The 27,996-nt window shown below is 43.3% G+C and overlaps 1 protein-coding gene across 8 annotated transcripts in view; it reads right to left on the bottom strand.

Annotated features, from left to right (window-relative positions):
* Positions 1–4,511: 4,511 nt before the first annotated feature.
* MBNL2 (muscleblind like splicing regulator 2) overlaps positions 4,512–27,996 on the bottom strand; it is a 104,791-nt gene continuing 81,306 nt past the window's right edge. For 3 of the 8 annotated variants that reach the window (XM_065740823.1, XM_065740822.1, XM_065740829.1), the window contains 5 exons: positions 27,095–27,148; positions 26,289–26,442; positions 23,145–23,180; positions 21,643–21,737; positions 7,419–7,527 (listed from right to left, as the gene is read on the bottom strand). In XM_065740823.1, the coding sequence (XP_065596895.1) occupies positions 7,513–7,527; positions 21,643–21,737; positions 23,145–23,180; positions 26,289–26,442; positions 27,095–27,148 (354 nt within the window). In that variant the 3' untranslated portion in view covers positions 7,419–7,512. Of the gene's footprint in view, positions 7,528–21,642; positions 21,738–23,144; positions 23,181–26,288; positions 26,443–27,094; positions 27,149–27,996 lie in introns of all 8 variants that reach the window. The other 5 variants (XM_065740825.1, XM_065740826.1, XM_065740824.1 and 2 more) reach the window with 5 other exon arrangements.

Below are 27,996 nucleotides of genomic sequence, written 5' to 3'. Positions count from 1 at the left end.
AGCAGTTCCTGTGATAATTACTCCTACAGAAGAATTCGCCAAAACTTGAAGGCTGGTCTCGTGTCACAGAGGGTCAGCTGCATTTGGGCTAAAATTACAGCAAAGGGAGAGGAAACAGGCAAATAAGAAAGAACATAGGCTCCGAAAAGACAGGTCCTTTCAAGAGAGTGGTTTCAACAAGGAGCGAAACGTCCCTTAGAGTGATCATCTGAGGCAGATGGATGTGAGAGGCGAGTGAGAGCTCTGTTCGAGTGTCCCTGCTGAGTTCTTGCTGCACAGTGTCTCCTCACCGCTCTACTGCTTCCGCTTTCCGTTGTGTTTCCACAATACCTGATAGCTCTCATCAAAACCTGCCCCGTGGGGAGCACTCGCTGTGAAATGACGGCAAATTTATCTCACCCAGTAGCTGCAACACGTCTCAAAGTGGGCTTATTTACAGCCAGCCTGGAAGGAAGCCTTCGCCATCTTCTCCTTGGTCTCAAAACATTGCACGGAGCAGGCAGGATACTGCCTGCAGAGAAGTCCTCTCCAGCAATGTCCTGGCCACTCTACCTTCAACGCAAAGCGAATCCCTAATTAAGCAGTGCTTTAAATACTCAGAGCCTTGTGGCTTCCTGCTTTAGTTACGAGAACGAAGAGCGTCTGGTCAGTCTAACTGGAAATAGCTCCCACATAGGTTTTTTTTACAGCAGGGGGGGTTGGGACCAGATGATCTTTAAGTTCCCATCCGACCCAAGCTATTTTGTCATTCCTGTGATTCTTAAGCTTGCAGGAAACATCTCTGTAGGGCATAAGATGCATTAAGAACCCCACAACCTCGGGCAGAAGTGAAGGAGCAGAAGCTGGCAGGCAGCGTGGGGTTCCCGTGGTGCACATATGCTCAGAAGAGAAGCTGAGGTGAAAGTCATAGCAAGGAGGATCTGGCTGCTGGGGGTAGGTGGGGAGATGCACAGCACAGTGTGCCCCAGAACTGCCTGGCAGGGATCGGCCCGGCACCTCTGCTGGCTCCAGCCTCTCCTTCTCACTCCGTTTGCTTACGCAGGAAATCTGGGCTGAATGCAGAAGGCCCTAACGTTTGTGCAGTAAAAAAATGCTTCTGTTATTACTCTAATTCATCTTCCATCTGCCTTCAGTGGGTCAGTAGAGAGAAAAAGATGGCAAGAAGAAAACTATTGGCGCTGTTTAGGCAATCCATATAAATACTGTACTACATCTGGAAAATAGAGCGGTTGCAAGTGAGAAAGTGCAGTTAGCTGACAACTTGATCTAACTAATTCGGCTGCATTTGCCTTATAGACTCTGCATGTTGTGGATTATTTAGGGATTGCAGTTCATTCAGAGGAATATCTGAATTACCTTGCTGTTCTGTGAGGGATAGGAAGAACTGATCTAGAAGACAAATGGGTGCTTCTGAATTGTGCATTTAAAGAAGACTGAAGCAAACTGAAAATTAAGTATCCTGATTTTTGAAAGCTGTAAAGGGTGTGCAAGCCATCTAACCCCCAGGGAGGCTGGGGAGTAAAACACCAACCAGGAGTTCCCATACGTAGAAGACTATGTGTGACACTATGTGTCACAGGGGTACAGTCATTCTAAATTCCTCCCTATATCCTGGTGAGGGATACCAGCATCTCGAAGTCACCAAAGCTGTGAGATCTGTGTTGGCCATGTATATGACTTTCTCAAGAATGCTATGAGCTGCTCTTTGGCTTTACCTCCGTGAGGATGTGGGCATTTAGGTGACATAAGAAGCATTTCTAGGTGAATGCAAGCTTACATATGCAAAGATACTCAGTGACGCAGAGTACCTAAGGCCTCCACAGGGGCTGCCAGACTTGAGATATACATCCAGGTCTGTTCTCCTTCAGAGCAGCAGCTCCAGGTCAAGAGTGTGAGATGACACAACAGCCACAGGTAAAAAGTGGAATCCCTCCTCACAGCCTTCCAAGTATGGGAAGCTTGCTGGCTCACAGCCCCGAGTCGCACTGTCAGTCACCGACCTCAGCATCCCTGAACATGCCCCACTGGCACTCAGCGTGGTGGCCTTAAGCTAAAACCAAGGAACTGAACACATCTCCCCCATCTAACACCCCGTGAAATGAGAGGCACTCGTGGCAAACCACCACCACCAGCACCTCCACCCTGAGCACAGCCGCGACGCCAACAACGCGGCAGAGGACGCTCACCAAAACTTGTTCTCCTTAGAAGCTGTAATCAGATGCAGCTCTTTGAAGATGAGAGGAGGGAGCCAGGTGTCTTTCCTTTAGTGGTTTTCCCACATCATAAAGCCATGCGTTATTTTCCTCCCTGGGAAAAGAAACTTCGATGGAAACGATGTGACTGCACCATTATCGTACTTCCTAAGGTTTTTCCCCCTCTCTTGTAGCAGAAGGTATTTTCATAAAACAACGTGTGATTTGTTTCCTGCACTTTCTGAGGACTCTCTAATTACTTGATGAATGCAATCTTAGCAGACATTTGTATGGTTTATTCATTCACAGATGATCTAACTATACAATCTGTACCTATCACAATTTGCCCAAATACAAATCTAACTATACATACCAGAAACAGCGAGTGCTTTGATGCAGCAGCTGAGATGCTATTTCTCCCACCACCTCCCACAAAAGCAACAGGATCACCGCAGTCCCTCTGAGAAGCCTTCAGAACTGTCAATTATATGGCATTAAAAAGGGAGGTTACTTGAAAACTAGGGCTTGGTAAGGGCATGGCTAGGGAAATGATTGCAGGCATAGGGAACATGGTATGCATGTGATCAGATGCCAAGGAAGGTCTTCAGCAGTTCCTGTCAAGGTGTATTTTTGGGTCCCGTGAACTCCATGAATGTCTCCAGCAGAAGATGCAGTACAGAGTACGTCCACACTGCCCAACTGCCCTGCCCACAAATCCCTTCTCCTTCATCAGACACAAATCAGAAGGGCTGGGTTGTTGCTGGGCTCTCTGCTGGAGCAAAACAGCTCTTTCTGTAAACCAACCCCAGCTGCTGTTTTGGTAACTTGCTCAGCAGACACTCCCAAAATGCAGTACTGACAGCACTGAACCAGTTTTGGCTTTCTCCACTGCATACAAACATGCAAAGGTATCTCAGCAGGTACTGAACCCCTAAGATGTCACATATCCTTTTGTTCCACACTGTTTAATTTCAGTGGGCCTGCAAAAAACAGCCCTCAGATTGCTTCGGACCTCTGAACCGCCAACCACACTGGAAGTAAGAACCATGCCTTACAGGCCGAGGCCTGAGGAGATGGACGTGGTCAGCTGGCCAGGCTGATGTGAAGCAATGTGATATTCTTGAGGCAAGGGACTATTCCCCAGGGGGGACATAGCATTTGGCACCGAAATGGTGGCACCAACCTGTATGTGAGGGCACACGTGGCTGCTGAGCCACGGCCCACGGCCAGTTGCCCTGTGGAGAATGCTGAAGGTCTCCAAAATCTCCTCTCTGGAAATATCTTCTTTCAGAAACCCTGAAATTATCTCCACACGCAGTGATGTACAAAGATCACTAGCTCGGTGGGCTCCCAAAAGCTCTCGTCTCCCACAAGAGCTTGTCCATTGCTATAGAGGAAAGAAAGACATTTTTAGATGGGAAAACCGAGTCATCCTGACCCTGACAACTCGCCAGAAGGTCACTGCAGGCTGAGGTATAATTCAAGAGAGTGTAAGCAGGGTTTCACCTCCTCAGTCTTTAGGTGAATTTGAATTGTTTGCTGCTCCTGCTCCACAATGCCCTTGCAGCCCTCTCATTCTCCAGCCTCTCTGCAAGGTAGCCCTGTGTCTCTCCTCCATCCCACATGCTTGTTCTCAGCAGGCTTCTGGCTCCGTACACTTGTGATGCATCCAAACTGACTGGTTGACCTGGTGGTTTTCCACATCACTTGTGACCTTGGACTCCTTTCAAACTAGTCCCATGCTGATGCAATGTGTACAACCTTATGACACAAATTCTTCTCGATTCTGTGTTCCTAAGGGAGCAGAAATTGTTGTTTCTTTTAAGTGTTTAAAGAACAGATCAGAGGGGATGGCGTGAGAGATCCGTGGAGCCGCAAACCAGAGGTTTTAATCCCTCCTCTGCCACTGAGCTCGTTGTGTGTTCTCTGTGCTTGGACAATGCTGCTCTCCCAGGGGAACGATGGGGACAAGTTGATGGCATAAAGCTCTGTGAGATGTGGGCAAGGCATGAAGACAGAGCAGGACAAACCCTATCATGGTTACCCGTCTGTGAGCCGTCCCGCAGGTGGAAGGGGCACAGAGTGACTCTGGGGGGCTAAATCTATGCGGCACAGTGACATCATGCCACTGCCTAAAGCGTGGCAAAGACCATGTGTGTCCAGAAGTGGGAGACCACACGTAACACTTGGTTACTTGAATATGCGCTCCAGAAAGATCGTAGGCTTTTAAAAGCCAAGCTGTGCTTTCTTTGTCCCATCTTTGCTGCCCCTGCACCCTCTCATCAGTCACCTCTCAATAAAGGAAAAGTCCGACCCGGCTTTCACTTTAAAATGCTTCTTTTTATTTCAGTGGTTGTACATTGGGTGAATGAATCGAACGTCACAACAGAAATAGAATGGCTATTTAACAGACCACTAAGTAGTTATATGCCGGAATCGAGCGAATGGAGGGGCTTCTCCAACTGTTACCGAGGTGTTGGTGTGAGCGCTGTCACTTACACTGCATGAGAGAGGCAAACAAAAAGGTATTTTGGTGAGGAGCTGTAGCGCTCGAAGGAAATTACGCTGAGACGTCTCAAGTAGCTCGAAACTACGCCTCAGCCGCAGTATTCACTGCCTCTGTGTTGGCCCATCTCATGGTTCCTTTAAGGGGGGTTTCATTTGTGTGGTTCTTTGTTGGTTTTTTTGTTGTTTTTTTTTTTTTTTAATTAAACAAAGCATTTAAAATTTAATCATCTCCGTTAGACTTTTTTTTTTTTAAATATAAACAAAGTTTTGGCAAATAATATTTATACAGAAAAATAGTTTTAGATCTTCCCAAATTTTGAAATAGTCTATAAAATTACTTTATAAATAAATAAAATGCAGAATCTGTCGTACGCGTATTTGCACGTCTCTGTAATTGCCTCCTTACCGTTAGCATAGGTTTGTACTTGTACAGTTTTTAGGAATATTACAAAGTCGTCAAGTCGGAAAGTGGATCTCTTATTAAAAATACATATTTTTCTCTTTTTGTCTGTCAGTTTATCTGGATGAAAGACCTGATGTATCTGAAGCTTCGTCATCCATGGGCAAAAAAATAGTCGTATTGGATTACTTGTAGAAAACATAGAATAACAGTTATTTTGAAACATAAAAAGTTCACACAAAACAATGTCTGGAAGAAGAGTTATCTACATAAAATATTTAAACAACATGGATAATTTACCATTTAGTATTATACAATAAGCTACCCAAATGCCTAAATTAACTATTATAAAAAAATAAAAACAACTTTGACAGATATAGGCAAGTTGCAGTGTCAACTACCTAGTTATAATGACTGAGAAAGTCTACAAATATTAGTGTTTTAATAGTATATAATGGTGATACCTTAACTGCTAAAGTAACAAGTTAAGATACGTTATCTTTCCACAAATTAAAACTAACGCAACGTTACAAGCACTATGTTCATTTTACAGTCGAATTGTGATCCTTTTTTTTTTCCTTTTTTTTTCTATTTTTTTTCTTCCTGTCAGATGATCAAATCTCCAGCTTTATATATAAATAGATAGTAATTAGACATTGGACGAACAAGATTGAGCCCGGAAATCGTTTCCTAGACAAATAGTTCCATGGTTAGTGCCTTCCGTCGTTCCGAACGGGCAGTGCTGCCAAAGTTTAAAACAGTTTACAATCAATCTGAAGAAGGTTAAGTTAAAATACTGCAATCACTAATAATGTCCACATAGAAAACTTATGCCGCAAACAATTATACATAATATCCACTTATAACAGCTGTCTTGTTTTTCAAACAATAATTTAAAAACTATGTCATTTCTGTGATACATGTGCAACATATAAAATGTGAAAATATGAAATATTTGGTACAATAGTGCTTGAAACAAATCTCAAATCAAACAAATGAAATTTTAATTATACATATATAATTACCTTGTAAATCAACAAAGTATTTAAAAAAGTAAACAACATTAAAATCTGCTTCATCCATATATATGTATGTATGTATATATAATATGTATATAATTGTATTAAAGATATCTTCATACTTTTGTGACATAAAATATGTTTTTAAAGAAAAACAATTAAAAGAACTATTTTTTTTCTCCATTCTAATCCGGTTACAATCTTATAACCCAATTAAAAAAAATATATGCAAATACAGTAATGATTTATTAAACTGAATCTCATTCTACATTCTTAGTGTTCAGTTAATAACCTAGATTAAAGTCACTTACGCAGTCTCAGTGACTAAACTGAATCTTAATTAAATTAGAGTATCGTACGCTTCTCTTCACCTACGGCTTTCCTTTCCTCCTTTCCTTTTGTTAGTTTGGTCTTTGCGTTTGATTTTACGTCGGTCGAAGTTACTTCCTAAGAGCTCAGGTCTTTCGGGTAACCCGACCACGAGTCTGAGAGAGATTCGCTTCTGGTAGGATTGACTGTTGGCATCAGGCTCACTTTCACCAAGTCTGATGTGACAAAATTTAGGCACTTCTGCAAAGTCTCTTTTAAAAACATTATAAATATACTCATAAAATAATATTTTCAAGACTTTGTTCTTTTGGGGACTGAAAGGGGTTATGACGCTCATACTGTGCAAAATTTCTCACTTTTCTTTTTTCTCCTATTCTGCTATGACTCAAATGCAACTTCTCCATACAAGTCAAACACCAACTATGTGCATCTAAAGAATTTGTGCTTTACTTTGGGTTTCTGGCTAAAACTTTCAGACTGGCAGGGTGACGTGCAGGACGCCGGGCTTTGTTGCACTTCCTCCCTCTCTCGGAGCCAGCTTGCTCGGGGAGCAAAACCGGGAGTTGTTTAACCAAGAAGAAAAACCCCCAATTGTAGTTTGGGTTAAAACTAAACGTGCAACTGGGATATGTTTTTTAGCCAATACAAATTAATTATTGCTGAGCTTGAAAGACTCGCAAACAGCGAATCTCCCAAGGCTAACTCAATTGGACCATTTCCATTAGGTGTAGTTATGGAGAAAAGACGACGTTTGCGAGAATTAAACTATGTTTAGAAAACCTTCAAAACTAAATGTTACCCTTTATGTCTTGAAACATCACAGCTGGTATCAGGTAGTTAACTATTTTAGGTCGGAGTATAGTAAGCATACCATATTTAATATTCATATATGACATAGCAGCACTAGCTTTTTAGAGTTTGTGATTTGTCCGTGAGAACAAATTCTTTACTTAGCATGCAGTTTGTGGCAATTCTAGAGAGGAGGAGACAGGATAGTATGTACAGTAGCCGTGCTTGGCCATCCGCAGGGAGGCTTCGTGGCACTCCGTCCCGTTCCTGCTGATTACTTCAGGATTATCTGTGGAGAGAAAGGAAAGCGTGATCGTGCCGCTGGGTGAGGCCGCCGAGTCCCCGAAATGGGCAGCACTGCTCTGACTACAGCCGGCCTCTACGGGAGAGCCTCCCATGCTCTGAAGGCTGGGTGGGAGCCCGTGCATCTCACAGACCTGCTCAGGACGCGTGGAGGGGACGGTTTAGGTAACAAAACATCAGGAGGAACCAGGGAACCACGCTGGCGGGAGGACGGCCGCAAGATGCCCGGCTCTGGGCCTTGCCTGGGGGCTGGGGAAGCCCCGGTGCCCTCCTCCTTGTGATAGCCCCGGTCCAAATGGGGAACAGCATGAGGCAGAGGTAAAGGCAGGGCTCCACCTCTACCAAGCCAAAAAAAAAAAAAAAAGGTGTACTGGGCCGGATTTTTGCAACTACCTAAAGCTTTTTTTTTTTTTTTCCCTGCATTTCTAGAAACTGCTAATTTCCTAACATGTTATCTGCAGGTCAGTGAGTTGAGAGCTCCTTCATGCTTCTTCACGCCAGCAGGTCCAGGGGGCTGGTCCCAAAGGCACCCCTGTGCACCCAGCCAGTCGCCAACCTGCCTCCAATGGGCCTCAGCCTAAGGGTGAAGCGACCATTCTGCAGAGGCAAGCTCCTGTGCCTCCAATACTGCAGTGGTACTGGGCAGGATGCGCCCAGTGTGATTCCAAAACATGAAGGCCATAGACTCAACCAGCACACAGTACTGGGAGATGATCTGGATTTCCATCATCTGCCACATAAAGGGCTGTCAGTGAATGGGATATCAAAAGCATGTGGTCTGATGTTTTACCACGCTGCTGCTAATCTGTACTCCAGGCTGAAGCACAAGTCAAAGAACTGGAGTGCATTGCTTGCTCTTCCTGTTTGATTTGGCACTCAATGTATTTTAAGCCGTGTTTGTAGGTAGTCTGCAAGACAGGCATGACAGCACTTTGACCTACTTGTGTAGTACGCAGACAGACTGCTGCTTAATGCAATATTTACTTTAAATAGGAAAGAAAAAAGGTGTTCTGAAAACGACTTCAGCAACATACTACCTCTGACATACAGGAAAGAAACACGCTCAGCACTGTGTGGAAAGCACTTCCCTAAGCACCCCGCGACCACGCTGAACATTCTATGCCATCCTGCACCATTCTGTTCACAGTGCACAGAGGAGGGCTTTGCTTCAGGAACAGCACGGCATGCCACGAGGCCTGCCACTGAGAACAGGCCCCATCTAACTTGCTGGCGTGGCTGAAAGTAATCTCTCATCATCACCAATGACTTGGTGACTGCCACTCCTAAGGGCTGGATGTCTAAATACATCATAGTTACAACAAGGACGTACATTTGTAATGACTTCCACTCATTGTGAGTTTGCGGGCTTATCGTCTATCTGCTGTTTCCTATTGAAATAACAGAGGAATACCTTTGCTGAAATAATAAAGCCTTGCCTGTGATAATCCTGGTCCATCTACAGCACTGTGATTGGCAGTTAGTACAAAGAACGAAGCCGTGCTGAAAATAAGAAGTGGCCGAGATTATCAGCACTGGTATTTTTGGCGTGTTACGACCCAACATGTCAATGTAATTAATAAAGCAGCTTCAGCTATACTGGGTTGGCCATAGTCACACAGATGTATTTAAGGGATCCTACAGTCAGGTTTCATAGAATGTAACCTGAAATCTACACAGTTTAAAAATTAGGATTTCAGATACTGCAGCTGCCTGTCTCCCCTGGCAACTCTTGAGGTGGCAGAATCTGCGTTTTGCTCTAACTTCTTTCTCCCTGCACCACTGTTACCAGAAACACGCTGAGAAAAGACAGAGTGCCACTTATGGAGAGATGTCCTGAGAGGCCAAAGCAGACCCATGCTACTAGCTCCTCCAAAGCGTGGGACAGCTGTGGGCAGTGTGAAAGAGCCAGGCCCCCCTCCCTTCACCACTCAGGTGAGCAGCAGGGTCCAGGTGAGGCCCTCCACCATCCCATCGCCATCCTGCCATCTGTCCCCCACTTCTCAGCACTCAGGAAGCAGTGAAGACAATGCGGACGCTTCCCCTTTGTGTGCACGTCCTGTTTACGTGGTGCTGGGTGCAGGGCAGCAGACAGCAGCTGGAGCTCTCCCCTCCACGTTGGACTCCACTACCTCTTCCTCCTCCCAGCTCGTCCCCAGCGCATCTTCCTCGCGAACGCATCGCTCGTGCAGAGCGTGTAAGTAGGGCATGTTGCACCCTGGCTATTCCTAGCGCACGTAGGAGTCCTCTGAGGAAAAAACCTCAAGTCTCTCCTTCAGAAGCAGCTTCTCCAGCGCAGAGGCGCAGAACTGAGGAGCTACATTGCTTTTTAAACCCGAGCCACAAAGTGTAAAATGCATCCCATAGTCTTTAATTATATCTTCACACCCTATTTTTCCCAAGATATCACAACTCCACCGCAGCTCTGCACACGTGGAGCAGCTTCTGCAACTGGTTTGCTGTTTTTTTTCCCACCATGTCTGACAGAGGAACACAAACTACTTTACATGGAAAATACTCAGGGAACCTCTCCCATTTAGCCTACAAACAAAGCAATAAGCTCTGATGGAACATGGAAGCTATCTAAGTCTGCATTGCTGCTAGCTGCTCTACTGCCTGCACGCTGAATGAGGACAAACTATACAGACCACAGTGACCAAAGAACACCCTGCAAACACTTACTGCAGTCTGCACTCCCCGTTACTTGTACAGAGGACTAAGAACCAAAACTCCTGTTGGAAGGATTACATCTCCTTATGTACGCACATGACTCATCACATGTGCTGTGATACTATTACATTTATTAAGCTTTCCAACATCTCCATGTAATGTATTGACGCCGCAGTAAACGTGGGCATAACAGATGGAAAAACACAAGTGTGAGTTTGTGCGTGCATGCTCCCATGCGCAACGGCCTACGGGTTGAGCACGGAGAAGCACTTTCTCATGCTTTGTGTGAAGAACACCACATCTGTATCTGCAGGACTGGGTACACACATGCAGGAAAACAGACTTTCTGCTACTGCAGAAACAGATCTAATACGAATACTATTTCTGGCAAAAGCACAATGGCCTGGCACTTACAGTCTGCGACAGTAATGCACCGAAGATTTAATAACAGCAAACAGCACTGCTCTGAGCCACAGGCATCGCTGCCTTCCTGCTCCGTACCCATACGAAGTGCCAGAGACTGCCACCCTCTAGACCATAATCACTCACATAGCACCACTGTTAGTTACTGCACCTCATGAAACTGGTAATACATGGAGGGGATCTACATTTCTGCAATTGAGAGTTTGACTGTCCAATTTCTTTTGGTAAAAGCTGGCTTCTTCAGCTCCCAGCTGCAGCAGGTAACTCAGCATTAGCCTGCAGTTCCCACAGACCCAGCAGAGAAGGCTGTGACTGCATCCTGTCTCAAGACTTACGGGGTAAAACCGACAACTTCTTTCAGATTAAGGTGGAAATTCCACATCTGTGAGCCTTTTCTGACCTCCACATTACTCTGTGTGCTGTTTCACTTAATGCCACTAACATGACTGAATTCCCTAGCATGAGGACTGGGTATTACCAATACCATGCCTACCACTCATGAAACCTCCGGTTGCATCTTTTATTCTGCTTCCAGATCCAGATTTATTATGAAATGATGAATACATAAAATGTAGCACGCTGCATGAAGTCAGTGCACATGAACTGTTCAACTCAAAGATCTGTCGCAGTGGGCATGCAGGAAAACATGACTTTGTGTCTGGCTCGGAGAGGTTTCTCTTGGAGAAGTTTTCAAACTAATTCTCTAAATTACACTTTATGAGTGTTAATACTTTCTCAGGTGGGATTAAGATCGTGCTTGACCTCAACACTGCAAAGCATTTAGCCCTCCAAAAACAAACTCATACGCAGTAAACATCTCAGCCTTTCAATGTCAGAGCAATGTATTAATAGGAGTTCCTTGTAGGCATCTCAGATGGTTTCAGACATGCAAGCCACAGCCGTTTTTACTTTTTCCCCCTGTTTTACTTCTTACTACCATACCTCAGGCAACTTGTCTTACCATGAGACGAATTATAAACTCATGATGCTTTTTCCCCTCCACGCAACGTCAGAGTCTGCAGCAAGCAGTTCACACTGAGGTACTTAACTCATAGCCATCTGCGTCAGGGCAGATGACTCCTACCACAGTGACATTTTCCACTTTCATGTTTTTCACACCAGCAGCAGGATGGTCAGATGTAAGGAGGGTATACACTAAAACCGACAGATACTTTCAGGCAGCCCGCTCATATCAGGCTGTCTCATAACTTTTCCCACTCTCCAAAAATAAAACCAACACACAGTATTTCTTCCCTTTGACACGAAACCCAGGACTATTTATATTTCCCAATGCCTTTGGGAAATGCCTTCATCTCTTTATTTTTCATTTTCTCTTCGAATGTTCTTTTGTGGCATGTGCCTTGTTCTTTGTCTTCACAATGAATCAGCCTCTTTTTTTCTTTCTCAATCAAAAATGGGAAAGGGTGAGTTTTAGAGAATGTCTAAGAATACTCAGACATTTACTGAGAGTGCTCACCATCATATCAATTATACTCGGTCATAGATAATTTGTACGTAGCCTTGCAGATTGATTTCTTTTACCTCCCATTTCTCCCTGGTCAATCAGTGCTCCACTCCAGGACTCACACCAATGCTGCCCCAAGGTGTGGGACCTGACCCTGTCCTCAACCACTTGAGTGAAAAGTGGAGCCTGTCTGCTCCAAACACTCCAGCTGGAGAGCTGCTTGGGTACACTCCACATCTCCAGCACCTTAGTTATTGCCACCATCACTGTTCATAAACACACTGAGCCCCACTTGGTGTCACGGCTTCCCTTTGCAGCTCCTGCTCTCATGATAGCTAGAAGCCCTGTTTTCCTTTCCAGCATATTACTATTTAATATCAGCTCACTTTGTTTTTCTAAGCGTGCACTTCCCTTTCATTCAGGGCCTAATTATTGCTTCTCCATTTATCCAATGCATTCCCAATGCATTTGTCTCCTTTGCCTATCAATGAGGCGACCTCTGCTCTGCATATAAATGTGAGATCTGCAGGCTGCAGATGATCTCCTTGGTTGTCTTCCCATGCAGTCACTAACACAGGGTTCATCACATGTTTCCTGAGGAGCCGAGGTCCTATTTTTTTTTTTTTTCCTCACAGTCCATCCCCTTACAACTGATAATTTTGGTGCCCTGGTCCATCTTTTCCTTCCTTAAATCTGAGTGTCCCCAGTTGTGTCTGCCCCGGTCCCACTCGGCTTCATGGGCCACTTGGCAAAGGCTGCTGAGGTAAAATGCCCACCCCGTTACTTTGGTAACTTGCATTTTTGGGGTCTACTAAGAAGTCTATGTATTCTCCCCAGTGGGATGTTTACCAGCCATCGTAAACTGCACATTGTCATAGCCACAGTGAAACACGCAGCCATGTACCCATGCAAGCTGATTCAGTCCAGTTTCTCTGGGCAAGATATAGCAATCCTTTTTCGGTGTGAATCCAAAGGGTCAGATACAGGGACAAACACGGGCTTTGTTCTTAAGGAGTAAGGAAAACATGTTATAAGTTTCTCAAATAGGCTTACTTTTGTATGTTTAGTTCCCCTTATAAGGATAAACAGTAGTGGTCTTGTATAAAGATCAAGTTCTCATTAAACCAAGATTACAGCTCTTCACTCTTTTATTCCTGATTTATCCAGTTTGGGCAAAAAAAAACCCCATAAACTCTCTCATACTAGTAATTGCTAGTGGGCTTTTGGAAATAGCATATGTCCATGTGGATAAATCTACCAGTGTATTTTCCTTCTGTAAGGTAGGAGTTCTTGGTCATCAGAGTACCACATCAGGGTACTACAAAGCCAACAGAGACCTTGTCTGAATTTAGCTCTGCATCATGGTCTGAAGAAAGATCAAGGCAAATGTTGGATCCCAAAGGGCTCAAGGGTTCCATAGCATCACTCTTCTCATTTAATACTCCAACAGCCCCAAAAGAGAGACCAAAACCAATGGTGCTGTCAACCCCCTGGCATGCTATGAGCATCAATAGGTATCAAGTAATACTCGATAGTATTTAAGAACATCTTAATACATATTTACTCATTTTAAAATGAAAGTAATCTGCTTTTATTTACTCTTCTGTATGCTGTATTCTTTTATTTATTCTTCTGTAAAGTAATAAATACTGTTAACTGGCCTCGGAACTGATTGCAACATACTCTCATACTAATTCAGACAGACTACACAGAAATGAGAAAATTACTGCGGTAGTATTTTAGGAACCCTCATACAGTGACTGTTTTGAATGCCCACTGGAAGTTACCTTTCAGCAGATCTGAGCTACGGCAACCATCTGTTTTTCACTTCCTATTCTTAGGCCATTTTCCTCCTCTTCTTGAACTTCAGAAACCGCCGTAACAGGCTTACACAGAGGGACTGAGTGCACAAAGGAAAGAAAGGCCAAGCCAAGCTGTGCACTCCCTGTGGAAGTGCCCATATTCCTCTTGCAGGAGGGCTTCTTCAAACCTGCATTACCACAGCTGCCTTCATCCATTATTTTTTTAAATTTTATTTTACATTTTTACAAACCCCACTTTGTTGTCCTCCTGCAGTTCAGTTGAGTCAATACACAAGATGAGCCCACATTCAAGTTGAGCCTTCCACTACAGGGCAAACACAGATCGATGCTCCACTGCTACATCCAAAACTTCTCCTGAACACAGAAATGCACCACATTCACATTTTCCTCATCCGAGTTGCTCATCAGACACCACACCTACAATAGGACAGATCTCAGCTACTGAACTCTTTTAGTTTTATAAAGCTCACTGCATTTATTACTTTCCTAAGGAAAACTTACTGAGTCTCACTATTACCTACTTATCACTTCCTTGTTTTTATTCTTATTTGAATATTTTCTATCTCCCTGCCCATGGTAGGGAGTTGGAATTAGGTGAACCTTAGAGGTCCCTTCTGACTCAAACCATTCTATGCTTCAATGTAGACATGCCTACATAATCTTGTGTGGCACTGCATGTAACACTGTGCCCAACGTGAAAGCTGTCAAAGTTAACAAACCTCTGCCTCAAGCTGAGAGACACGGAAGGCACAACAAATAAATAAAGTCAATCAATATTTTCACTGCAGTTCTGTGGGCAGCTTCCTGCGTGCTCAAGGTCAAAGAATGGAATTTCTGGTGGGCAAAATGCTCATCCAATAAATCACATATGAAGATAAAAATATGGTATTAGTTCATTTCAAGGGCAAATAGCTGAAGCTGCTACAGATGTACACACAAAATTGTTCCAAAGAGCAGAGTCCCAAGCAAATACATCTGGAACTCTGCACAGTGCTGTCTTGTTAAAATTTTATGATGGAAAAAAACAGGCTGATATGAGCCGTGCAAAGAACAAGGAGACTCATGCACTTTTTTCCCCCAAATACCTACAAAATCACTTGATCTCAGGAAAATTTTCCTACATTTTAATAATAAATAGATGCCCCAAGAGACTTTTACTTAACTTGTCGAAGTATCATTTGTTGAATAATTGAAGTAAAGAGCATAAAGGAAAGCCATCATATCAAACAACTCCATTATATTAACTGTGATGCTATGAAAGTTAAGATAAGCTGTAACAGGGAAGGGAAATATGTCTCAATATCTGTTACATAAAGAAACGTGTTCACCTTTGCTAAGTGCTCACGTTATGTGATACTGCCATCTAGCAGGCAAGCAGGGGAAGTCAGGTCTAGTTTGCAGTCCCTCCAGGACAAGGGGTTGGGAGTAGCAATTACTGAAAAAAAAAACCCATTTTTTTCTGAGCTGAAGAGACAAAAAAAAAAAAAAAAAAAAAAGTTATTGAAATAAAAACGTAACTAAAGTTTGCATAGGATTTAAAACAGAGCTCCTTTGAATTCCCCAAGGTAAATTTTGGTGTTTGCATGTTTGCTGCCTCACAATTTAAGAAAACAAGGTTTTGCCACACATTTCATAATGCCAGTTGTTTCAGGGCAACTCACAAGATCTTTTCTTGACACTGCTTGACATTTGCTGTGGCTTTTGAGTCTGAAAATGTAATTTTCAAAGTTATGTCTACTTACATGTAACTCAGTGTCTTCAGACTTTATTACTGGTTTGAGCTGAGGCTTCTGATTCAGAGGTATCTAGCAAGAAATAGGCAGCAAACAGTTTCAATTTGCCTTTCACATCATGACAGACTGTTGCTATTCCAAATATCTTCCCTGGAGGGTACTCTTCCCAATCAAGGATAGCTTAAGATAAAACAAACCTCCCAGCAAACCAAGAACTCAACCTTCTGCTGCTACACAGAAAGGAAAGAAATGGAAGTTCTTAATCCTTTCCCCCAAGTATATTAGTGATGAGGACTTGTTCCTACACCTCTCCAGATTTTGCCAATGCAGTCAGGCTAATTGCTGGCCTTCACCAGTGTGATTTCAGCAGCTGTTTGGGGCACTGTCCAGTTAAAATTGGAATAATTGGAGCAGCACTTTGTGGCGTGCAACTACCGTCAGACTTTCTTAAGGTTCACTCCTCCAACCTGGTGTGGGCACTCAGTGCCCTTTATCACGCACTGTGGGGCAAGGTGAGATGCTCCTCCAGCATCCCAGCTTGCTGGTACATCTGCCCAGGGCTCTCTCTGCTAAGGTGACTGTGAAAATAACCTGCTCTTCTGCCTCCTTTTTGGACTTTTTCATGTCCTTGTGATCCTTTCTGCTGTTAGAACAGAATTTAAAATCGGAATATTTAACTTGGGGCTTTCTGGAATTTTTAGAACAAAACTTGAGAGTCAGAAAAGACAAAAGTTGTTTAGATAGTACTGCTTCACAGCAGAAATGCCATCCTGCTTGTTTCCTCATTTCCTTAGAAACTGCAAGGAAAGCTTTCCAAGTCATTAACAACAGTTCTGCGTAGGCTCTTATTTGTAATGTTGCACACTGGCATTAAAGACATAAGAGACATTTGTTTCCCTTTACCACCTTCCTTCTCAGAAGGTTGTTTTTACCAGTCCACAAAAGACCATTTCCAGTCTTCCAGTTCACTTTCCCAGCACACTGTTACTCTCTCTAGACCGTGTCCACAGAAGGGCAACAGAGCTGTGAAGGGACTGGAGCACAAGTCTTACTGGGAGCAGCTGAGGGAGCTGGGATTGTTCAGTCTGCAGAAGATCAGGCTCAGGGGAGACCTTATTGCTCTTCACAACTGCCTGAAGGGAGGTTGTGGTGAGGTGAGGGGCTTGCCTCTTCTCCCAGGTGACTGCGATAGGCCTAGAGTGAATGGCCTCAAGCTGTGCCAGGGGGTGTTTGGGCTGTGTATTAGGAAAAATTTCTCCTCAGAAAGAGTGGTGAGGCACTGGAACGGGCTGCCAGGGAGTTGGTGGACTCAACATATCTAGAGGTGCACAAGAAACATGTAGATGAGGCACGGAGGGAAATGGTTGCATGGTGCTGACAGGGTGGCAGCTGTACGAGATGAATTTAGTGGTCTTCTCCAACCCTAATGACTCTGTGATTCTGTGATTCTCCTCTTTACATGTTCAGCGTGTTTCCAAAAGGAGCAAGTGGAAACAGCAAAAGCCTTTTCATTGCTCAGTAGCATTGAGAACAGCCACCTGCCCCACCAGAAGATTTCTTGAGGTGAAAGGCATAGCCTGGAGAGGACACCCTTTTTGGGGTTACAGTGCTCTATATTGCTAGAGGGAGCAAGTGCAGAGAAAAATTCAGTTGCCTGGGACTCAACAGGTGTCAAAGGACGTTTCAGTCTAATGGCAATCTGCTTTTTGGGCAGCCACACACCTTTCCTGGCCAAGAAAGGTGTTTTCATGCTATACTTCCCTGCTCCCCTCACACCCAAGGGAGCTGCCACACATGGCTTCTGAAATCCCTGCCAAGAATTTGGCACATTTGTATTTTATGCAATGTTAATGACTTTGTGAATTCCGAGGCAAGTATTTTCATTGTTCACTTGTTTCGGGAATTGCAATGTAACACATTAGTTTTATTTTCACTTCTTTGTATTTTTATAATTTTCACAAAACTGAAGGCTAACAAACGATTCCATAATTAATATCTGCATAATTACCACCTCATTTAGTGTGAACACTGATACATAATTTAAAGCAGCTGTGCGAGATAATCACAAGCCTTAGCATGAGAGGGACTGTTGATCTTAGAATTCTTTTCAGACACAGCCTGTGAGTAGTTCATTTTTCTACTAGATCCGCCTTTTAATTTCTCTTCCTTGGCTAAAGGTCACATAACCAGCAGAATGATGTTGTGTTTGCCTCTCTAACCAGTATTTTCTGTAATACTTCTTCTATATGATCAGTCTTCAGCCCACCTGCATTGCGACAGAAAATAAAGGCTGTAGTGTTCTGTACTGAAATGATATGAACGAGACTGTCTTCCTTAAAGCAATCTGGAATTTGTTCATCACTCCGTAGCAGCCAACAATTAAGGAAGCACACACAGGTACCTCGAAGACACATTAAAACACATAAACAGTGGTGTTTAAACTCCCATGGCAGTCAACAGTGTGGTGCCATCTCACCAGGAGGTCAGTGGAGCATGGAGATCCCTTAGTGGGATTGGTGCCTCAGGCTCACCAGGCTTCTCTACTGCTTGGGCTCAGCTCTCCTCCCTGCCATCCAGCTGCATATTCAGAAGTGTGCAGTTTGCCCCATGGTTCCTGTGCTGTGTCCGCCAAGCCTGTCTTGGATAACTTCAGACATTCAAGGTTATCTTGGGACAACCTGAAGTGTCAGCCGATGCACAACCGAATCAACTATGCTGGCATCATTAAAAATTGCAATTCAGTACCAGAATTCAGAGTAACACTGAGTCTTTCAAACGATGGCAGGGCAGACTGTCCTCTTTGATATCTTACAAATAGCTCTGAGTGTAACTGAAAAGAGAACAACTGATCTGCTTGCTCACGTGCTATCTGATGCACTGACCAGTCCGCTATTTGAATATGAATAAAAACTACAAGTTTTGTTAAAGATATCTGAAGCATATATTTACACACAGTTATCCTCTATTAATGCCTTAAATAAGATGTTGACATATGCCTGCACACTCGCATGCACTAGAGGGAGCTGGTGCCAAGCCCTCTGTTCATACTCCCTGACACTTCTCCCAGTTATTCCATGCTTCCAGGGACTTGGTTCCACCCTGCAAGATGATGTTCACGTCCCAAAACACCTAAGTTCACTAAGCAGGAAGCCAGGCTAAGAAGCCACAGCTTCCAGCACAGTTCTGGTGGGTATGGCTGGAGCAGCTGTGAATGGGAGAAGGGGAAAATGGGAACCGTTATTACTTTCAGAGAAGAATTTCAAAGTACAGTTAGCACATGCTAAATAATTTTCTGGACCCTACAGAACTGTTAAGTTTTTTTCAGCCATTAGCTGAGACTCCTGGGCTTTTGGCATGCTGATGTTCCCTCCCACTGGTGCTTCTAGGACCCTGAAGGAAGTACAGCAATCTTTCCCCCAGGCTTGAATATTAAGTCAAAAGATATCGAGCCATATAAATAAGCACTGCTATGACCTTCCTTTCATGCCTGGCACTGTGAGAAGAAGCTGTAGGAGCAGACATAGAACATTCTGAAGGTTGATTAAAAAAAATGCAGTAGATAGGCTGGAAAGAAGAAACTGGATCCCACAGAGAAACCATGAATGTGTGGTTGTGCACAGTTCAGAAAAGGAAAATTTATCTAGATGGGAATAAAGGTATCCTTTTCTGAAATACACAGGAGAGTGTAGATCCATACAAATGGGCACTAATAAAGGATATGATGACCGTAAGCAAAGTCTTAACAGTTGAAGTCAAGTCAATGACCCTCTTGGGCTAGAGAAATATCTAGGGTGAGGACCACAGAGTTACCATGGGGCCTTTTCCAGTGTAGCTTGGTCTCCAACTCTAGCAGGTTATAAATAAGCAGCAAAGTTCGAGATTTACCTCTTGTAAGGATAACTACTTCTACTTCACCTACTTCTAAGTACAATTCTTTTTTAATAGGGCCAGCAGAAAGAGGCAGGACCCTCCAGGGAAAGTCACGTTGCCCCAGCACGGACCTACAGAAAAGCAGATGAACTGGATGCTGAGCTGCCAAGTGGCTGAAGCCAAACAAGTGGAAACCCATCCCTGTGTTAAACCATCCTTTAATTTCAGCATGGAATTGTGTATACATACACGGAGACGTGTAACCAAATAAGTCCAAACAGATACTTCAACAACTCCTGTAATTTCAGAATGCTCTAATCCTCCAGTGCAAATAACATCTGCACTGGGAACTGCAGAAGGGCTCTGCCTGCTGTCCTCCTAGTTGAGAAAATGCATTAAGACACACCTCTGTCTCCCACTGATTCTAGTTTCTTGTGTGAAATATAATGTAAAAAAAACCCTGGCCCTTTTGTGGGTACGTTCCCCAGGCACCTTTCACAGCAGTGCTCAGTGACAGTCCCAGCTGAGCCGCTCCCCAGAACAGTCCCGTTTTCTCATTTCTCATTCCCAAACTCCTCTGTCACCACTTTGGGATCCCAGAACAGCCCTGGGTACCACCAGGCCACTCTCTGGCAGGCATTTTCTTCCACGCTCACTAACCCACCATCCCACACACCACAGGCCCTTTGGCCAGCACCTGCCTGCTGCACTACCATAGCTGAAATGCAGCAAGGAAGGACAGTTAAATGCCGCACCGGTCTAGTGCACCTCCCTCCTTGTGCATACCATGTGTTCCTTCCTTAAAACAAGCCAGCCCTCGGAAAGGAGTGCACAAGATGACAACTCTCTTCTGATGAAAACGCCCATAGGAGCACAAGCACTGCAATGCTGGCAAGTGAACCTTTCAAAAACTGAAGAGAAAATGGACTAGGCTGTGTTTCTTTATAAAGTGGGGTGTATTTCAGAGGTAGTATATTTTCCCTAGATTACTGTAAATAACCTCTCAGAGCAAATTCTGTTTTTTCACTGTTTTGTGACTTTGAAAAATGTGGAATTTATCAGTCTGCTGGTAAAGCATCATTGTGCAAAGATTTTCACGGATATCCTCGTAACTCACTGGCAGGGGGAGGGGATTACTCAGCCTACAGCCTGACCAGGAGCAACTCAGGGAGACGTGACATGGTCTCAGACCTTTTCTTGCTTCTGGGGAGCAAACTTGCTTCGTCCTTGCTTTGCGGTTTGAACTCTCTGGAGCTGAGGGAAAATGGGGCATCCCAGTGCTCTTGTGGAACTCAGAAAGTAGGAAAAAAAGCCAGAGCTGAGCTTCCTTGAATGGAGGAATCAATGCTGCTCACGGGGAGCTGTGATAGATATGGCTTCCCTACAGACCAGTCCTAATGGAAGAGGGGGAGACTGTAGCAGAATGAAAACTGCCATCAACATAACAAACTGCAGCAGAAAGCTAGAAAGGCACATCTTGCCTACGCTGTTTATGCCAATAATCCTGGGGAACTGCAGTAACAATGTGCTTCCTTAGGGAAATACTATTTTCAGGTTGAAGATGCTCTTTCAAACATAAAGCAGACACAGTCATAAACACCTCGAGGGCTGTTTTGATCACCCGCATTTACAGAAAACATTGCGTTTTGTTTCTCTCCACTTTATTTTCAGCTGCCTTCTCCCGCTTGTTACTTCGGACAGCTTCCGTGCTTACAGATTAGTGACTTCCACACACCGCACGGAGAAGGTTACATTAACCTGTGATGTCTTCCTTTTGAATTTAGGAGTTAATAACAAACTAATAACAGGCTATCATCAGCAGTCCAGTACTACGGTGATTCTAATTCCAGCTGGGTTAATTACACAATAATTAGGTACAAACATCGCAACACAAAACACAGCTACATCATTATTTGCAACAAATGCTAACTCTAAATAAGTGCAACCTGTCCCACAAACACTTGCTATAAACGACTTAAAAATAAAATTTGATGGGGGTAAACACAGAAAAAAAAAATTCTCCGGGAGAATTTTTTTTGTTAAAAAATAAAAATAAATAAAATCTCAGCACTCATTTAGAGTTCGGGATCTTGTGAAAGAAAGCTTTAAAAGGAGCAAACCTGATTTGCTGTGGCTGTTGCGGCGAAGGGAACACTTGTTGCAGGAGTTGTTGCTGCAGAGACAGTGGCGGCCGTAGCGTTGTGCATCATGGGTACTTTCAGGAGGGGAACCATGGAAGCAATGAACAGGAGGGTGCAGCATTATGGTAAGAGAAGTGGTATTTTTGGCATGGTGAATATCAAGAGCGGCAAGCCATCGTCATGGGTTAAACCAGCAGATGGCATGCAATCACAGTGCAAAGCGAGAAAGCGTGGCGGAGAAATAAAAACAAAAAGGGAAAATAGCTTATTACAAGTACAATTAAAGGAAGGTTGTCAACACGATCGGCGATTCCCAGAAATAAGAGCAAGGACCACTGAAAATGCGGGTGTCAGCTCTTAGGATGGGTCTCTACCCAAACATTCTGCCACCTGAGAACTGCTACGCAGTTTTGTTTTTCCCCAGCGTTGCTACAAAGCGCTCCAGAATAAAAGTCTACTGAAGGAAAACCTACAGCGTTTTGAACTGGGAAGGAAAATGGTAACTGCTTATCTTAATTTTTAAACGGAATTAAAAACAAGTTATTATCGTGCATCTTCATTTTGAACTCAGCCAGATACTCGCCGTCTTCCTAAGTAATCCAATTTGTGTGTTTTGTATTTTTTTTTCCCTACTAGCACAGCACGACTGCTAGACTTTATCAGAGTTAAACTGCCATCTGCTTTGAGGCAAAAATCAGAAGAAGGATGACAACCATTTTCCTGATTTAAATAGTGCTTTGTTTGGCCTAAAAGAGCAAGATCAATTTTGTGAAAGTTGCTGCTTTTTGCTCCTTTTAAGAATGGATTTTAATCAGCAAGCTCCCAAGAGCACACTGATCTTACCTTTTAAAAGCCTGATATTTTAACCACTTATCTGAGTAGCCCCCCCCTTCCACAAAAAAAGTATCACTGGGATGGGGCTGCAGAATAGAAATATGACTTTCCCATCTCAGAGTCTGCTACACTGGTCTTCAATTTTGCTTCAAAATGTTCATTCTGAGATATAAATATATTTAAAGGACGAGCGAGATTTATATCGTGGGTTTCAACCAAACTTTTGTGGATCAAAAGTACACATTTCTGGGAAACGCTGATAAAACTTTCTAACACACAGCAAAAAGGAGAAATAGGCACACCACTATGAAACTTTAAAACACTGATGAAACTTGCTGGCTTTTCCGGTATTTTATGATTTTATAGTACTAGACAATATAAATATAAAGGGAAATAAAACTTTGAAAACTGAAAAGCAGACTGGAATTCATGACATTATGCTTTTGCAGTGTAGTTGTTATAGCAGGTGATATCACATCTGAACTGCAGCTTTCGTCTACAAATCTAAGTATTGCACAAAGTCAACCAGAAGGACAAGTGAGCCTTTAGTTCTAGTCATCGCCTAAATCTCACCTACCATTTTAGAAACAAGTGAATATACATCATATACAGCATAAAAGAGATCAATAAAGAAATTTGGAACCTACCAATACTGGTAGCGGGTGTCATGCACAAAACTGACCCTGCGTGTCATGCAATGATAGGTGAAAAAAGTGGATAAAGGGAAGAAACAGGTTAGCTGTTTAGAGTTAACATTCAAAGTGCGATTCAAGCATAACCACAGATAAGTTAGTTAAATGAAAAGTTTAAGGTCATTCATAGTTCTGCTTTAATGCTAAAAATGTGATTAGGTTCACATTAAAACTCCTACCCGAGTATGTGACTTTTGATGCGTTTCTGTGCACGTTAAGTCTGCAGCAACAGGTTTTTGCTTACAGAAACATCTTTGATTAAATAGCACATTATCTTGCAGTTTTAGAGCTCACTGCGTAATTCGGACAGCTTAACACTGAGAGGATTCATCAAGAAAAACTAAAATGGAAGTATCCAATATTACTCCGCAAGGGCTTTGTCCAGCCGATGCTTAATGTTAACCTACGCACTTCTAATGCAAGGCATGAAGCAGGGAGGTGCTTCTGACCAACAAAAATACTAGTGGGACAACTTCCGAGCCAAAAGCCTAAAAGTGTGCAACCCTGGCAGCAAAAAGGCCGCTGGGTCTCGGTGCTGAATGGCTTTAGCCTTTCTGAGAAGACCATAAAAAAAAAGAGAGAACAATGTTGTGCTTTTGACACAGAGCGTAAAGCAAGCTGGCGAAAGTGAGGAGGCAAGGAGACTGGTATCGCACACACACACACACATATTTGATACTAAGTCAAATATGCTTCCTATATTCCTGCTTACAGCTGTCCCAGCAGCAGCCTAACTATGAATGACCTTACGGAAGAACAACCCCTGGAAAATACACAGTTCGTAGGATGGCGGCCATAAAAATGCTAACGAACAGCAATGAGAGGAGAGAAAAGATCTGTTGTTCTTGAGATCATTCACCAAACAAGAAGGAAAGGTGATGAAGCAATCAAACTGATGGAAAACACGTGAAGTGAAAAAATCTGGAAATGAGCCATGCTAAGTGGAGCCCCACACTTGTCATTAGGTGAGCAAGTGATTAAGAAAGCAGAGAGGTTATATAAAACAATTAAGTTTTATATATATTCCAGCAGCAAAACTTGTCTTAAAATTTAACTTTTACAACACACGCACACACACACACACACACACACACAGGAACACATTTGAAAATTATACCAGTTCAGAAAATATCACATCATCATTTTAAATCCCATAGATAACGTCGTGCATTGCTCCTCAGGGCTGGGTGACATGACAGGCCTCATGCCTACCGGATCCAACCTTCTCTGGGACTTCCCAGGAAACATGGGACTATTGGGGGAACCATCTTCAACAAAACCCATGTTATATCCACTCATTCAGAGTGGGTTCTCCCTTCCTAGACTTCTTCCGTATCCCGCTCATCTCTCTGACATCTTTTTTAGGTGCTGACAGCGCTCACAAGAGCAGGAGGTTCAGCACCTTGAGAAAGGTCTTCCACCATGGGCATTCACCTGTGTTATCCCCCTCTCTCTTCTTATTTTGTGCACTTGCTTTGGACTTGCCAGCAATCTGGCTTTTAGGACTTAGTTCCCAGAGACACCCTCTATGTCGTCTGAAATTTATAAGATAAAACTGTAACGATAACCATCAGTTGGAAAGAGGGATGGACCATAAATGGCACAAAGAATGAAACACTTCAAGAAGTGTGAGTACTCCAGAAGTCTGGAAAATTACAAATGCTATTTCACTGAAAAACGTTTAAACTACTCTATTTTCCAGAGTTCATTTGAAGACTATGGCAGTTGCTTACAGCAGTGATAAGCCCTGAAAGGGCGTGCTGAAGAGAAGGAATAATGCAAACCATAGTGCAAATTGTTAGGGCTATGATACACAATAAATTTGTGGAGGGTTCTGTACACTGGCAAGCACAGGGCAATCTTCCATTCACATCCATATAGGCAGTCTCACTGTTTTTTGCATACACTCCCATAAATGCTGGTGTGTTTTCTGCCACAGATATTCTAGTGCAAGAATGTGCTAAAAATACAGCATCCTATAACTTGCTATTATCAACACAGGGGCAGGCTCCAAGGTTGTTACTCAGGCCTTATAGCAAAATCACATGAAGTCAATGCCATCTGTGTTTATTTTCATCTTTAAAGACATATGGGGATGCTGATAGACCGGGCAGTCCCTGCATGTTGTGTCTCATCCCCCGTTATAACCAGCATTATTTCTATAAACTAAAATAACATAGCTGAAATGTCAAGAATGTTTGCAAACAAGTAGTTTCAAAGGATTCTGGATGTTCACCCTTGATGATGTTCTGACACCAGAACATGCCACTTGTCAGTCACAGACCAAAACACTTCTCTCCTTAGAGGGGAAGTTCACCTGCAGAAGGGTTGGAGTGAGGGTGACTGATGTAATTTAAAGGATCCTGGTGATACTGTCTGTGTAAATACCATGTGCTCCCTCTTTCATGGTGTTGGAAAGGAGCCCCAACACCAACTGCAGTTTGGTGCAGCTCAAGCTGCAGTAGCCCTCTGGACAACTGGACCTCCCAGGACTCTGTGCAGACACGCAGAGCACATCCTCTCACCTTTGGTTCATGTGGATGGCTCAAGCCCCAGCTCTTGGCTGCACATGCTAGGAAAAGCACTGGCTGTGTGCCAAGAGGAAAGCCATGAAAACAAATCTGATGCCTCTAAGCCTGTTTAGCACCAAGGCGGGGAGGAACTTGTTTTGGGGATGCTTCTGTGTGGGTATAAGCAGAAGGCCTGTGTTGGTGCACTGCTGCAGAGCAGCAACAGAGAGGCCATGAAGGGACACCCCCAGCACCTCCAAAGCCATACGCTTTTCCCAGACTTTTCCTATCGGTGTTGCGCCCTCTCACTCCCTAGGAAAGCTCTAGCAGGTGAAGTCAGAATATAGCCAATTCGATGCAGGAAAAAAGGGCACACCGTGGGTGATAATGGAGGCCATGAAAATGACAAGCAGTCTAATGGCACGTGGAAGTTTCGGCCTGACCCCTCGCACTCTGCGCAAGGAATTCAATCAGCATGGAAATATCTGTGCAGGCCTCATCTCAAGCAGGGCAGGGAGCTTCGGCCAGCACAACTGCTCCATGTGCAGGCTGCCTAGAGCAAGGTGGGTGCGGTGCGGGTGCAACATACCTGTCGGGATGAACGCTGCGTGCTGCTGCAGCTGAGCATTGGCAAGAGCCTGTTGATAGTGCAAGACACTGGGATTGAAAACGGCACTGGCACCATTGCTTTTTTCAAGTGCTTGTCTCTTTGGTAAAGGGTGAAGAACACCAGGAGGAAAGGCCTGTGAATAAGAAAGTTAAGTTAAAACGGAGCAGTTTTTAAGGCGCTGTCTGCAACATATACAAAGATACAAGAACTTATTATTTTCAAAGCGGCTAAAGATGCCTCGCCATGCATATTAACTCAAAGCACAGCAATGTAAAATGAGTGAAATTTTGTTACTGATAGCAAAAGCATGGTACTATTAACCTAAAACTGTAGCAGCACAACTACTGAAAAGAAAGGCCTTTAAAGCAACAAAAATGGCATTTCCTTTAAAGAGGTTTTCAGATACCACAGGGAGAAAAAACCACTTGTGTTTCATTGCCAAGTATGGTTTTTTTTTGTTTTTATTTTTCAATTTAAATACTGTTTCCTATTATTACACAGATTAATGGATTATGTTAAGCGTTTTCAATTACAAAAGCAGTTTTATCTCAATTCGACTTTTCATGAGAAGGTATTTAAAAATGAAACCGTGTTAGGAACCAAACTAAATCATCTGCGTTTATTACGTATGAGAATGAGATGGATAAATACGGTACTGAGTTTCCGGTAAATTAAGAGTATGTGAAATCATTTCCGGTTGATGTTTAAAAGAAAGCGATACAAATTTCATTAGTTGCTTCTCCGAAAAAGCTACATGCAAAGCAAAAGGTGAAAGGTCAAAGTACCAGGTCTACAGTTGCTTCGAGAGGTCGCTTCATTGCTTTGGCAGTCGACTGAGTCTTTTAATAACAGGCAGCGAGCACATGATGGCAGTGGGCCAATGGGATTCAAGCGAATTAACATACAGGTAAACAGCAAGCAGAGGTGCATCATGGGAACGGCATTGCATTGTGGATAGGTGAGAAGGAAAAAAATATTCTGAATGCAATATACAACATACAAAACACTAGGCATGCACAACAACAAAAATGTCTTCTAAAGAAATGAATATTACATTTCGAATTAGTACTGAAGCAAAAATGCATCTACTATACCTTAGTTAAAAGCATATAAGAGAGTAAAATATAGATGTTTGAAATTCAGGAAAGTTGAGTAAAACAGCAGCTTGCAGACACTATTAAGCATTTTATAAACACTTCACAGAGATGCGGAAAGTTTTAAGGATACTCCTACAAGAATTTCTGATAAGTTAGCCAAACCAAGTGTTTTCCAGGTGCACAATTAAATTTGGAATGCTGCACGTTCAAATAAAAAGCACTAGTGAAAATTGTAATGCATCACAAGCGTTCCCAGTATTTGTGCTTGCGAGGAGAGGGGCTTAGGCAACCAAAGTGCATAATCCAACAGCTTTGGGGTTCCAAATGAGAGAGGTTCTCCTTTTCCAATGAATAAATAATACGTCCCGTTACACTAACTTATCATTAATTCCTTACAGTCTTCCCTAAAGGTGGGTCATTTTTGTAGATACTTTTTTTTCCTTTGACTTACCACTTTACATCGAGAGGAAAAAACAACAGCCTTTCAGAATTTGAAACACTTTATCTAAATTCTTTTTTTTACAACTTGTAGTACCAGCTTTGGAAGCAGGGAGTAAAAATACTGCTCCTAGCAGTATTAAACACTGAAA

The sequence above is a fragment of the Cyrtonyx montezumae genome, unplaced genomic scaffold (assembly GCF_038088225.1).
Source record: "Cyrtonyx montezumae isolate F1298 unplaced genomic scaffold, pur_monq_1.0 scaffold_3, whole genome shotgun sequence".
Taxonomy (NCBI): domain Eukaryota; kingdom Metazoa; phylum Chordata; class Aves; order Galliformes; family Odontophoridae; genus Cyrtonyx; species Cyrtonyx montezumae.
This window is presented reverse-complemented; position numbering and strand designations above follow the sequence as displayed.